The sequence below is a fragment of the Eptesicus fuscus genome, chromosome 4, assembly GCF_027574615.1.
Source record: "Eptesicus fuscus isolate TK198812 chromosome 4, DD_ASM_mEF_20220401, whole genome shotgun sequence".
NCBI lineage: Eukaryota > Metazoa > Chordata > Mammalia > Chiroptera > Vespertilionidae > Eptesicus > Eptesicus fuscus.
The window spans coordinates 57851193-57866076 of record NC_072476.1 but is presented as its reverse complement, the minus strand read 5'-3'; the positions used below and the strand labels follow the sequence as shown (position 1 = coordinate 57866076).

Below are 14884 nucleotides of genomic sequence, written 5' to 3'. Positions count from 1 at the left end.
AGGAAATAACTGATTCATAACCAGATATGCTGATTTCAAAATCAAACATTCTTTGTTTTATCATTCATATGATATGAAACTGAACAGAAGCCAAATACTGACCATTAGGCCAAAGCCTACCCACTGATAAGGTATTTTGGCACACACAAGCTTAGATGTTTAATCCAATATTTTAAAATGTGAAGAATTTCATATAAAAATCCTGACTTCTGGAATCTCTTTAAAAATGAGAAGATTTGGCAACTTTGGACCTTCATTCTCACAAGGCAATCAGAGGAGGGTGCAGTAGGAAGATCCCCTGCAGGCCAGGCCTGCACTCTTCCATATGCCCAAGTCCCAGACAGTACACATGAATGGCTTGATTCATTCACTTACTAGTAGGGTGAAACCTCTAGGCACTTACGCTTTTAACCCCAGATTTAAAATTTGTTTATGCTAGTAGCTTGCTGTTTCACCAAATACCTATGTAATCTGCTGGACAAAATGTATAAATATAGTCTTAACCTTTACAATTTTAAATGAGATTTTAGTTTAGTACAATAATCCATTCATTACTGTGCTCACAATAGAGAAATTAATGAAAAATTGGAAGAGAAATGAAGGAAGAATTGGCTTCTTATGTTTATTTCTTTTTAGACTTTCCTGGAAAGACAAAGTATTTCCTTTCCTTTCCCATTTATCCTCAATGAATAATATGTAGGAAAAATAAGATCATATAAGATGGCCAATGGGGAAAAAAAAAATGTAGGGATCAGGTGAAGTATTGTGCATTGTAACTTTTCCTTTTCTGAGAATTACTCATTTTATTGTGTGACATATTATTTCCTTTCAGATGTTTATTTAGGTCAACTTGAGTAAAAACAACCAGCAGGACATTTCTCAGACAAAGCTTCTCCTCCATACAACTGACCTCCTAAATTAGAAAAGAGAAAGGTTTGAATGTTCAATCCTCAGCCCCATGGGTCTCAGGAACATCACAGCATCAGAGCACATCGAAGGCTAGGATTAGAAGAAAGCACCATCCTTCATTTGAGTAGATGCATAACAGACTAGTAGGCTATTTCTTGTTAGTTGAAGGTTTGTCTGCTCAAAGGAGAGACTCACGGATTGCATAAAAGTAGATTAAAAATTTAAGACTAGAAAGGATGAAGAATATTGACAATTCAGCAAATGAAGGCCAATCTTTCCATTAGTAGCCAAGTCTTTTTTGCTGTTTCTAACCTATAGATGTTTGGGTAGACTAAATTTAGCAGAAAGAACACTACAGTTACTGATGTATCAATGGAAAAGCAATTTTCTTTTCTTCACTAAATGAACAGGTTAATGAAGTTAATTAAGAGTACAAATTTTGGTTTAAAACAGATGAATTCAAAAACTACCTCCTCACTTATTGTTTAACATGGGCAAGTAATTTAACTGTTTTAAGCCTAAATTTTCTAGTCTTTAAAACATTCCTAATCTTTAAAACTCCAGATCTAAGTAATAATATCTATTGCACAGGTGTTTTGAAGATTGCATACAATAAGGCAGATAAAACACCAAGCACAGTACCTGCCCAATAAGTGTCAGCTGTTAGCATTATTAGTATTACCTAATATACATTGTCTAAAAGATCATGTGTTGAATAGGAAGAGGAGGTGACAGCATAGAAAAATGCATTTCAAATAATGTGAAGTTGAAAAAAATGCATTTAAAATATGTGTTTGTGTATTGTTATGCTTTTAACTACATAGGAAAAAATAAACTAAACGTGGAGGGAAAAACAAAACAAAACCAGAAGGATATATTCCAGTGCTGTTAGTAAATGTGTAGGGTAGTGAAATTATAAGTATTTCCCCCCTCTTCACTAATTTCCAATTATTTTGTAATTTATTTATATTTTATAATAATAAAATTAATTGTATAAGGAGACAATTTAAAACTCTCATAATACGTCTAAACATTTTTACTTGCTAGACTCCCTTGGTAATATATATCTCTTCCTTCCCTATTCTATGAAATATCTATTTAAGAGTTAAAGGAAGTAATCAGTGATCACTTTTAGTTTGGAGACAAAATTTGACCCACGAATAGATATGTATTTTAATTGGATTTTCATACTTTATAAACATAATTTAAGACTTTGATCTCATCTGAGTTGAGTGGAATTAAAATGACAACTTTAATTTCCTTACAGAAAAACTATTTGTTTCTCTTAGCCCCACACCTTTAAAAAAAAAGAGTCCCAAATTGCTTCCATAAGAATATGGTTGTATTTCCACAAAGATACCATTTAGCTGAAACTATATACAATTAAGTAGATACAGATTTTTTCTGTTGGGTTGAAGTGTATGCTTATACATGTGTTTAATCTTTAAGGTAAAAAAACATTCAGATAACATTTTGTGCAGGTGGTGAGGAGCTGAATTTTTATTAAACAACTAGAAGCCTGGTGCATGAATTCATGCATACGGGGGTGGGGGGAGGGACAGCCCCTGGGGAAGGGAGAGGATGGGAGCGAGACAAACCCTTGTATTGAGGGCTGATTTTCAATAGATTGCAGAGAGGGAGCTGCTCTGCTATGTACGAAACCCTGACCCAGAAGGAAGCAGGTCATCCACAAATGATTTAGCACCAGGGGCCAATGGGGGCCGGCTGGCTGGGGGGAAGGACTAGGGGAGGTTGGCTGGCCACAGGAGGTTGGCTGTGGAAGCACACTGACCACTAGGGGGCAGCTCCTGCATTAAGCATCTGCCCCCTGGTGGTCAGTGCACATCATAGCAACTGGTTGACCAGTCTTCCTAGTCATTCCAGTCATTCAGTTGTAACGGTCACTTAGGCTTTTATATATATAGATTACAGTATAAAAAGAAAAGGAATCTCTTTTAAATGAGTATTAAGATTAAATTTTTTTAATGTAGGCATATATAAAGTTTTCTAATAATGGTATTTGTCTTAGTGAAAAATAAAGTAGTCTTGGCCAAAAAAAACAACAACCAGGATTAATATAAAGTAATTTTTATGTGTTCAACATTCTTTATAAAATGGTGATCGTAGAAAACAATAGCCAGTTTCTTTTGTTGCTGATGCTCAAGGGTGTCAACTGCACTCTAGGTTATGATGCTTACACATGTGAAAAGGAATAATGGCATTCTGTGGATTTGTGTTTTATAAAATACAGCAGACCATATGGTCCAGCCCTCTGTCTTTAGACAAAAATTTGGGGAAACTTTCCATTAGTTTGTTTAAAGCAGCGTGTCAGAAGAGTGAAGTCACAACAGAAGTTGGTTCTCTTTAATTTCATTTCTTTCTAGTTTCAGTTTCCCCATTGTATAAGGAAGGCAATTGATTGCCAGAGAGATTAGGTAATTTTCCCAAGATCACACAACTAGTGAGTGGCACAGCTAGGATTTAAACCAAATGGACTGGCTATAATGAACTTCTGTTATGGCTCTCTATATCATAGTTAATATTAAGAACTGAAAGATATACACAAACCACCGACATTTGTTTTATTCCTCAGTGCAGGAAGGTTGACCCTAGACAAAGCTCTCAACCTGACCCGCTATCTCCAACATGAAACAAGCAGCCTTGCACTGCTCAAAGGTCTGGGATACTTAGAATTGTTTTACCACATGATGGACAGACGCAATATCTCAGATGTCACTGAAAACCTCAAGGTTTGTATTACGTTCGGAAAATTCATTAAGTAAATACACAGTGTCTGGAGGATCAGTGAGACTTGGTCTGTTTTGTGTGGACTCTTGGAGTTAAATTTTTGAGAAGCTGAGGATCCTGGCTGATAGCACGATTAACACCACAGTACCTAATGGGTGGATGCCCCTTCTTTCTTGTCATCACCATTCTAAGAGTCGGACCAGGATCATGAGCAAAAACATCACTCCTAAGGTGATTTTATCTTATATCAGTTGATAGGTCCCTCTCAAAGAGGAAATTAAATCATATTTTTAATGGAGAAACTACCTTTGTTTCTTAAGCATGGTGGGTTGGAGCCAGGAAAAAAAAGACAAGAGAAATATACGTAGTTCTGTGTTTTGGGAAAGGTTCATGCAGATAGTTTAGCATTGAGCCTTTAGATGGGTCAGAGCTGTGTTAAGAACTAAATTTAGCCTCTCTGTAAACCATCCTGTGCTTTCTGCAGCATTACCTTCTCCGGTATTTCAAGCCAGTGATTGACACACAAAGCTGGAGCGATGAGGGCTCCGCCTGGGACAGGATGCTCCGCTCCACCCTGTTGAAGCTGGCCTGTGACCTGAACCATGCTCCTTGCATTCGGAAGGCAACTGACCTCTTCTCTCAGTGGATGGAATCCAGTGGGAAATTAAAGTACATCTAGACTTCTGTCCTATTCTTTGTTTCTTCCACTTAAAAAAATATTTTGTTATTGATTTCAGAGAGGAAAGGAGAGAGAGAGAGAGAGAGAGAGAGAGAGAGACATCAATAATGAAAGGGAATCAAGCCCCCACACTGGGGATCGAGCTCACAACCCAGGCATGTGCTCTGATTGGGAACCGAACCATGACCTCCTGGTTCATAGGTCAATGCTCAACTACTGAGCCATGCCAGCCGAGCCAGGTTGTTTCTTTCACTAATGTAAAAGTCTTTGATCATGCAGGACAATAGAGCTAAAACCTTTTAGTAAAGATAGAAAAGAAACATGCTGAGAATTATATACTCTTGTTTCATGGTCTCACGTAGTAAGTGCTCAATAGATTTTGTGGAAAGTGAGGTTTAAGTCTCTATAGAGGAGAGCTAAATAAACATTGACATGGTACCAGAAAGATAGCCAGACTGTGGGAGCAGAGGGACACCCATCTCCAAAACTGATGCCCTTTAAAGATAAAAAGCAATGTAAAATGTATATACAGTTAAAACTTCAGTGATCATTTGAGGAAACTTGTGAAAGAAGAGGGGGGTGGCCTTTTAAAAAAAATGTGTTTACTTCCTCATTAACCAATACCGCATACCAAGCCTTGGCCCCAAGTTCCCACTTTGATGGGAAACGAATGAGTTGAGCCATTTAAAGAATGTACATGGTAGCAAAATTGATTTCATGGTTAGTAGAAATGAGAAAGATGCCCCGTGATCAAGTGTATTATATTGCACTTCAATTATGTGGCTGCAACTCATAGGTACTAAAAGACTCTGCCTGTGATCATTTCAATGTAAGCCTTGATTTCTGACCAACACATGGTTTTATATTGTTATTGTTAAAACTCCGACTCTGGAGTTGGATGTTTTGAGAAATCAAATCTTTATGTAAATTAAAGGAGATTCATTTTTTTTTAAATAGAAGAAAAAATTCACCATTTTAGTACCATGTTATGAAATGATGTCATTTTTTCCTGTATAAAATTGCTATGATATGCTATCATAACTTTTCTCCACGTAACTAAATCTCAGCAAGTTTTTGAAATATTTCTTTTAAAAAATGTATTTTTTTATTGATTTCAGAAAGGAAGGGAGAGGGAGAGAGAGATAAAAACATCAATGATGAGAGAAAATCATTTATTGGCTGCCTCCTGCATGCCCCACACTGGGGATGGAGCCTGCAACCTGGGCATGTGCCCTGACCAGGAATCGAACCATGACCTCCTGGTTCATAGGTCAATACACAACCACTGAGCCAAGCCGGCTGGGCAAATTATTCCTTAAAATAATTAAAAAAAAGTAATTCCAGTTTTCTTCTTTTGGGATTTTTCTGCTCTTTATGATGTACTCCTAAAATCTTTAGCTCTATTTTTCTCTTCTTTTTGATTGGTTGTTATGAGTAAGGCTAAAATGTAAACATCCTGCTGCCCTATAACATAATAGAATACTATTTACTATTGTGTTTATGCTAGGCATAAGAGGGATGACCTCACCCACAGTAACCCATGTACACTAGATATGATGGTTCCACGAGTTGAGTAGGATGCTATGCCTGTGAAAATATTCTGGTTAAAGCTCATTTATGCTTATAATCAAGAACACATAATTAAATATTGTGGGGTTGGTTTTTTTTTTTTGCTAAACTTTAAGACCATTAGTATTAATTCTAATGAAGAATTCCTTACATAGATTGATTACTTAATTAATTACTTTATTCATTCATGAATTAAAAATATAATACTTTGCATTTCACTTATATGCCAGGCACTTTTGTAATTGTTAAGGGTTGAGTAGTGGACAAAACTACTATGCGTTCTATCTACAAGGAACTTAAAATGTATTCATTACCAATTTTCATAAAATTATACAGACAAGTACACTAAAATCATAGCAATGTGGATTAGAATTTAATTACTTAATCTTTGTTTTATGATTCAAATGGCACTTGGGATATTTAAGTATGTCTAGTGGAAATTCACAAGCATTAGAATCACAGGTTTAAAACCTATCTCCAAAATAGCTAGTTATGTCACCTTTAAGCAAATTATATAACCTTTCTAAGATTATTTCCACTTTTTAAAAATTAGTATAACCATCTCACTGGGTAGCTTTGACAGTAATATAAAGTGCACAAAGACTAGTGCAATCCCTACTATATGGTTGCTGTATGATAAATGCAAATTTCCAGCCTCATCCCAACATCTCTGAGTTGTGGTTTTTCCAAGCCATCACTATGAATATCAGATATTATTGATCTAACTATTTTTGGAATTAAAAATCATAGAATGAACTAAAGTTAAAACTAGTTAATATCTTATAGGATAATAAAACCCCAAAAGTGTTGTGTCTTCTTTAGGTGGATAGAAATAATATGATTGCATCTGATTACTTTTACAGAATTGTAAAATGACCCCCAGATAGGCCTATTAGAATACACCCTTAATGTGACTTCAAAGCAGCAAGTAATCATTTTTATAAAAATTACATAGCACCAATACAGGTTATTTAATGACAGAATTCTGTTTAAACCAGTGCTCTTATATTTCAGAAATCACCTCTTTAATTATTCCTCTGTGCAAGTTAAAATTTTATGATTACTTTTCCTGCTAACATTTTGTCATCATTAGGAAAACTCACAAATAATCTGCAAAGTAAAATTACATAAAATAATTTTATAAAAGTTTGGCAGAAAAAAGGTTTAGTATGCTATTTACTGGGAATAAGTCAGGGGTGATTCTGTTATAGCAATTTTAAATCATAATAAGAAAAAATAATCTTTCTTTCATAAAACATTTTTCTTTACTTTTGTGCTTAATATTGCAGTATCCCAACAGATGTTTTAAAGATTGTGTATTCAGTGGGTGCTCAGACAACAGCAGGATGGAATTACCTTTTGGAGCAATATGAACTGTCAATGTCAGGTGCTGAAAAAAACAAAATTCTGTATGCATTGTCAACCAGCAAATACCGGGAAAAGTTAATGAAGTAAGTGCATTACTTTAACTAAGGGGTTAAAAGTAAACTGATAAAAATTTAATGAAGTCACTAAAATTTTAGCCACCAATTTCAAAAGCATATGTTAATTAAGTCAGGATTTGAATTGCTTTGACTTAAAAAAACATTGTCAAAATGTAAATAGCAAAATGTAGTTATTAAACATGTGATTGATACTAGACAAATGGCTTAGTTTTACTTACAGAACCTTGGAGGAAAATTATTGCAAAACTACATTCCTGTATATAAGATACTTAAATTTTATCAAAGTTATTTGAAATAGTAAGTGAATAAAATTACTGCTAGAAAAAAGTAAAAGTTTAACTAGAACATTAAAAATGTTAGCCAGTAGAGAATTTATTACTTTTTTGGTCAATTATATTTTATCATGCCTCTTTCTCGCCTATTCTTTTAATATATTGGTAGTGTGAGTTCATTATCATTACATATCACCTGCCATGAAAATTCATGTGGTTTTTATTTCTTCAGATTAATTGATCTAGGAATGGAAGGAAAGATTATCAAGACACAGGACTTGGCATCTCTTCTTCATGCAATTGCTAGAAATCCAAAGGGACAGCAATTAGCCTGGGATTTTGTAAGAGATAATTGGACACATCTCCTAAAAAAGTTGGTATTGGCTTATCTCCGTTGTGTGTTCTTTCACCCAGCTGTCTCAGTTGCCTAACACCAATTGTAATCAAATGTCCCCCAAAGCATATAAATGATACCATTTCACACAAATGGTTCAATGAAGTCTATTGGGTTTAAAACTAACTAGCACAAATTACTCTGTCCAGGTGTAAGGGAGAGAATGAGCAGAAGGGAATGGGAAACAGATTTCTCTTATTCAACCCAGGCAAAGAATTGCTGGAAGCAAATACCAGTTGAGTTAAATCCAGTCATCAGCCTCATTCCCCCAACTCCTGGCTGTCTCACCAGCCCAGAGGACTTCAATGAATCTATATGTAGTGCATCACACATATTTGGCTTGCTTTTTGTTCTGGGGGAATTTTAATGAGAGCTAATCCCCACCCTCAGTTTACCTGAAAAGGTGGAGCAGCAGGGAATGTAGAATGGCTGAAAGAAATCTGATTAGAAGTGTTTTGGATTCGTTCTGTGTCTATTCTGGGGTTTCAACTTTTGGGAGAACCAGAGCTCACTCCAGTATGCTCCTGGGCCTAACATATCCTCAGGGGTGGTGGTGGGGGACACACAATAATAATCACATTTCATTGGAATGTACAGAATGGCATTGCTTTCTCTCACAACGAACCCCCTGCTAAGATGCTCAGCCATTTCCTCATCCACATCCAAAATGTCACTTATGAAATACTGTATGGAAAATACTTTGTATGAAAGAGCTGAGGAATTTTCTGTTTTAAGATAAGCAGTGTCAGTTAGCATCTCTGATGTCAGTTATCCCCAGTTCCTCTTATTTGTCATTTCTTAGCCATAAAAGACTCAGAGTCCTCACAGACAGCTTTGTGTAAGCAAAGAGCCCATTTTACATCCTTCTCCCAGACCTTCAAGGGAGGGGTTAACATCCACCTGAAACCAAACAGTTAGAAACTGCTGTAAAAAAAAAAAAAAGTGTTTCCTTAAAAACCCTACTGGAACCATTGGTTCGGTTGTTCACATGACTGTCAGTTCCCTCCTGAAATGTGCAGACTTTTTCTGCAATGCTGTAGATTTCCTTTGTAACTGGAAATTATCCCCCTGTCTGACCATGTGCACAGCCTAGACTTGGAACCATTTCTTAGATGTATCTGTGCTCTGCTTTCCAGCATGAATCCCTTTGACCTGTGGTATGAATTCTTTGTATAAAACATTAGGTGAAAGATGCAGTCTGTGGCTACAAATGAGAGCTCAACCAAGTAGCATTGCCCTAATAAATACAAGGTTTAAGCACAGTGGTATCCAAAATGGGCTGGGAAGTGAGTAAGATAATACATTGGAGTGCAAGGAGAAAATATTACCATATATATTATTTATTATGCCATTTAAATTTTATTTATTTATTTATTTATTTATTTATTTATTTATTTGGCCTTTGGTGCATCTAATTCATATATAAAATGTAATTTGGGAAGTTTTTGGTCCAAGAACCTTTACTGATGGGGTACATAGCCAAAAAAAAAAAAAAAAAAAAAAAGAAAATGTAGAGAATGCTGCTTTAAACATAAACATAAATTTAAATATAAACATTGCTGAATATGATAGTCATATTCCCTAAAATAGCTTTATCTACATTAAAACAAATTTTTATTGATTTTAGAGAGAGAGAAAGGGAGAGGGAGAGAGAGACAGAGAAACATTGATGTGAGAGTGAAACATCTATTAGTTGTTTCCTACATGCCCGCCCCTCCTGCCACCCCCCCCCCCCACACACACACACACTGGGGACTCAGCAACCTGGGTATGTACCCCAATCAGCAATTGAACCCGAGACCTTTCGGTATGCAGATGGCACTCCAACCAACTGAGCTACAACTGTCCAGGACAGCCTTATCTACATTTTAATTTTATGGTCAAATTTAATAAATTTTATACCTTGGGGGTTTTACTGGGTGAATATCAGTTATTCTTATGGTAATTAATAGTCCCTATTGTAAGTATACAAGCTTATCATATAGCTATTAATGTTATGCATTTTAAAAGTATATGATATAATAAACATAAGGCCAGTATTTCTATTACTTAAGTTCCCTTTTATTTTCAGATTTGGCTTGGGCTCATTTGATGTGAGAATAATCATCTCTGGCACAACATCTCACTTTTCTTCCAAGGATGAGTTACAAGAGGTTTGTGACTCTTGCTACCAATCTATATATATAGAAGTCTAATATGCTAATTGCCCCTCTGACCATTAGACTGTTTGACCAGTCACTATGACGCGCACTGACCACCAGGGAGTAGATACTCTGACCAGTAGGTTAGCTTGCTTCTGGGGTCCAGCAGATCCGGACTGGGCAAGAGGGGCCGGACATGCCCTGGAGCCCTCCTATGGTCCCTCCCTGGCCCTGATCATGCACCAGTGGGGTCCCTTGGCCTAGCCTGTGCCCTCTTGCAATCTGGGACCCCTCGGGGGATGTCAGAGAGCCAGTTTTGGCCTGATCCCCATAGGCCAGGCCAAGGGACCCCACTGGTGCATGAATCCATGCACCAGGCCTCTAGTTTAAAAACAAATGTTCAAGTGGTGGAATTGAAAACCAACAGGTGCAATCTTGTTTGAAGTTCTCATTTTATTAAAAGAAAATAATTTATTTTTCCAATGTTATGTAGCAAGTAAATGGAAGGCAAAGGACTAGAACCTTTTAAAATACATAGCATATGAAATGAAAATTATCTTTGAGAGATTAGTTCTTTTGTGTTATTTTGTTCATTATTGTATCATCATGAATGATTATATTGAAGATTGAAAGAGTTCTTAAAGGTTTTTAACAACTGCTATTGTTGGTAATTTTACTTGTCTTTTTTTAAGCATTCTGGTGTTTTACATCTTCTTTCCACAATAAATCCTTAATTTATTTACACATTAAGCAAACTCAGAATTCTAGAACTTAATCCAGCTCACTACAAACTCAGTGACTTGGCTTAATCACAACTTTTTTCTCACAGTGTGCTCACTTGTAAGATGAGGGTTTATCATTCCTGTCTTTATTTATTGTTTGAAGATAAAGTGAAGTACTAACTATGCAAAAAATAAATAAAAGAAGAAGAGGAAGAAGAAGAAGAAGAAGAAGAAGAAGAAGAAGAAGAAGAAGAAGAAGAAGAAGAAGAAGAAGAAGAAGAAAATAACCTTTAGAGATTGGCAGAGGAATGCCTGCACCTGTGTCTGTATAATTCGCAAGCTGTTTGAAACCCTTTGGAAGAGAAAGTATTTTTTAACCATGTCAGTAATTCTTTTCTTGCTTATTTTTTTCAGGTGAAACTGTTCTTTGACTCTCTTAAAGCTCAAGGATTACATCTGGATATTTTTCAAATTGTTCTGGAAACCATATCCAAAAATATTAAGTGGCTGGAGAAGAATCTTCCCACTCTAAGGACTTGGCTACTGGCTAGGACTTAAATGGTCAATACAAAGAGCACATCAGATGCACATTACATCTTCTTGACATTGGCAAAGCTCAAGTCAGAGTTCCAGATATTTTGTCTAAGAAGCCTCAAGAAATCAGCCAGCACAACTGCCTGTTCTAAGCTATGGTCTCTAGTGGACCAGTGTATGGCATTGAAGGTAGGGTAAGGCCAGTTCATAGCCCTTTTAAAAGTAAACTTTTCTGAATATATGGGGAGATATAGATATGGACATATAGATATACCTGTAATAGTTTAGCTGCTGCAGCACAAACTATCTACATTGCCTCACATTATGCCACTCTTTTGCTACTTTGCTGCTTTTTAACCTTGCCCAGTATCCTGGAGTTTACCCAACCAGTTTACTTCCAGGGAAACACAGCAAATCCATGAAATAAATCTTTCATTTGCATCCTGCTATCTCCCCCTCTCCCTGTCCTTGAACTTAGCCTGAGTAGTTTAATTATTACCATTTATGGAAAATCTGAATCAAATATAAAGCAAATATCAGGATAACAGAGGCTCTGTCACCAAATCTCAGATTATTAGAAACTAGATGTCAGAGTTTATCCAGGAGGCCAGGAGGGCCTCTTGGCTTGAGCCTCACATTCATGAAGAGCCTCAAGGATAACCTTTTGAGGTCATCTCGAAAGGAAGTAAAATCTATAGTCACAGAGGTACAGGAGAGAAAGACTATACCACACCACTTTAATCCATACATGGTTACATTATTTATAAACCTTTTGAAAGAATTAGATTATATTGTGTATATTTGGGTTAAATAGTGGTTTAATGTAAATATTTAAATGCATCATCTTTTTGTAACCCAATTTTAGTATTTCTTCATGTTTTAAGGAAACCTCTTGATCTCTGAAATGCTTTTCTAAATGCTTCTCTTGTTTGAATAAGATATTTGGAATAAAGAAAACACCCCTCTACATCCAGGCAGTACATGTAATATATTAATGGTCCCACATATGAATCAGTTTGAAGTATAATAAGTTATAAAAAGTTGTGAATAAATGAACCAATGATTAGTTTGTCTGGGTTATTAAGGGAAGCCGGGATAATGGGCCAGGGGTCAGTTGGGGGTATTATCCAACCCCTTTTGGAGTGATATCATAAAGTCTATGACCTTTCTCAGTCAGAGACAGAATACAGTTTGGATGGACCGTTGGCATGACCCAATACACGTTTTGTTAAGATTGTTTTCAAATAATTTCTTGGAATCTTTGAAGCGTCTTGACTATAGATTTGACCTGGTCAGGGTCCCACCAAGATCTGTAAAACACCTTAGTGATATCCCTCTGGAATCATACAAACTTTTGCATAAGGAAATTGAAAGAGTAAAGACTCCTGTTTTTTCCCACTGCGACAATATATAAATTAAGTAGTGAAATGTATATGAGGTTTTTTTTTTAATATATTTTTTATTGATTTTTTACAGAAAGGAAGGGAGAGGGATAGAGAGTTAGAAACATCGATGAGAGAGAAACATTGATCAGCTGCCTCCTGCACACCCCCTACTGGGGATGTGCCCGCAACCAAAGTACATGCCCTTGACCAGAATCGAACCTGGGATTCTTGAGTCCGCAGGCTGACGCTCTATCCACTGATCCAAACCGGTTAGGGCTATATATGAGTTTTGGTAGAACTGTGCCATCAACATTTCCATAAATAATCAAAGTTCTTTATTTTGTACAATACTTTATCCTATATAATAAAATGCTAATATGCAAATAGACTGAACGGTGGAACAAACGAACAATCGAACAACTGGTCGCTATGATGTGTGCTGACCACCACGAGGCGGGCATGGAACATGGCGGGCATCAGCCATGGTGGGATGGTGGAGCAGGTGAACGGGAGTGCCAGACCAAGGTGGGGCACTGGTCGCTGTCATCAGGGCGAGCCTCTGGTGGTTACTGAAAATTCTTTGCTCCCACGCACTGCGGTCCCACCCGGTGCTTGCACCTGATGCTGGCACCACCCCTCTTGCACCCGCTGCCAGCGCCTGGTGCTGGCCCCGATTGCTTGGCGCTGTCAGCAGGTGTGAGCGGTGCTGCTGGCCCCAATCGCCCCTCAGGACTTCTCCACCTCCCCCTGCTCCTGAGGGGAGATCGGGGCCGGCAGCCACCTCTCACACCTGCTGCCGGTGACGGCCCCATTTGCACCTGATGCCGGTGCTGGAGCCGTTGCTCCCACCCACTGCCAGTGCCGGCCCCACTTGCACCCGCAGCTGGCGCCAGAGCCACCACTTGCACCTGCTGCCAGTACCCGGCACTGGTCCCGATCACTTGGCGCCATCAGCGGGTGCGAGCGGGATGATCAGGGCAGCAGCTGCCACTTGCACCCGCTGATGGTGCCGACCCCAATTGCTTGGTGCCTTCAGCAGCTGCGAGCAGGGCCAGCGCCATCGGCACGTGGGAGCAGTGGCAGCAGGAGCGGGGCTGCTGGCAGACAGGTGACCGGGAAGGGGTGGGGCTGAGGCAGGAGGGGCTGGGCAGGGGGTCAGAAGATGACCTGCCCCTGTGCCTACTGCAGCCTCTCGGCCCACAGTTACTTCCAAGGTGCACGAATTCGTGCACTGGGGCCCTAGTTTATTATAATTTTCCATGTTTTTTTAACTCCCTTTTTTTTAGTTCCTTATTTAAGTACATTTATAATTTTTCAGATTCTTAAGAATTGAGTACAGAAAGAAGCAATTTTATTATTTAATGAGAATAAACATGAGAATTAATGTATCAATAATGTTTTAACAAATAGTTTTTTTAATGTATTGTTCTTACTAGTGTAGTATTTCAAAAGCTTTATGGTGCATGCCAGACCCCCAATACCAAATAAGACTTGGCTAAAGTTAGTTTTACCCAAGGTTGTGGAAAAGTTGTAACATGATGAATAGTTGATGGAGTGAGCAAACACAGCTTCTCCGTGCCTCCCTGATTCCCCACAGAGCCCCCTGGGAGAATTTTGTGATCTCTGCAACCTTCTCAGAATGAGAAACCTTCCAAATCAGGGGGCCCAGAACCAATGGCTTGTTCCCTTTCAGGGTTTGTGTGGGGAGAATAGGCACTTCAGTCCTCAAGAGTCCAACTTAACACCATGACAGGACTTTGCCCTGTCTCATGTGCACACTTCTGCATTTCATTCCTTGCTGTGTCATTGGATCTATTTGAGGTTCCTGAGAAGCAAGCCTGACCAGGAAGTACTACTACAAGAGATCTTGATTTTCTGGGGGAAATTCCTGGGGGGAGTGGGGGGAATGGGTTTTTGTTGTCTTGTTTTGTTTTTGGAGTTAGGAAGGGGTTTATCCCAAACCACAAGGGGGACCTCCAAATAGTCATAGGAGCTGGTTTTCCACTTGGACATTAATATCTACCAAACACAGGTTGTTTAAAATGGCCACGTTTTAACTGCAGTCCTCCTTTACTTATATTCATTA

At 38.0% G+C, this 14884-nt stretch overlaps 1 protein-coding gene across 1 annotated transcript in view; it reads left to right on the top strand.

Moving 5' to 3' along the window:
* Window positions 1-12479, top strand: part of ERAP2 (endoplasmic reticulum aminopeptidase 2) — a 39436-nt gene extending 26957 nt beyond the window's left edge. The window contains 6 exon segments of the mRNA XM_054714288.1: window positions 3503-3659; window positions 4142-4326; window positions 7195-7356; window positions 7855-7995; window positions 10088-10169; window positions 11294-12479. Of these exon segments, the coding sequence (XP_054570263.1) occupies window positions 3503-3659; window positions 4142-4326; window positions 7195-7356; window positions 7855-7995; window positions 10088-10169; window positions 11294-11437 (871 nt within the window). The 3' untranslated portion in view covers window positions 11438-12479.
* The last annotated feature ends 2405 nt before the right edge of the window (window positions 12480-14884 follow it).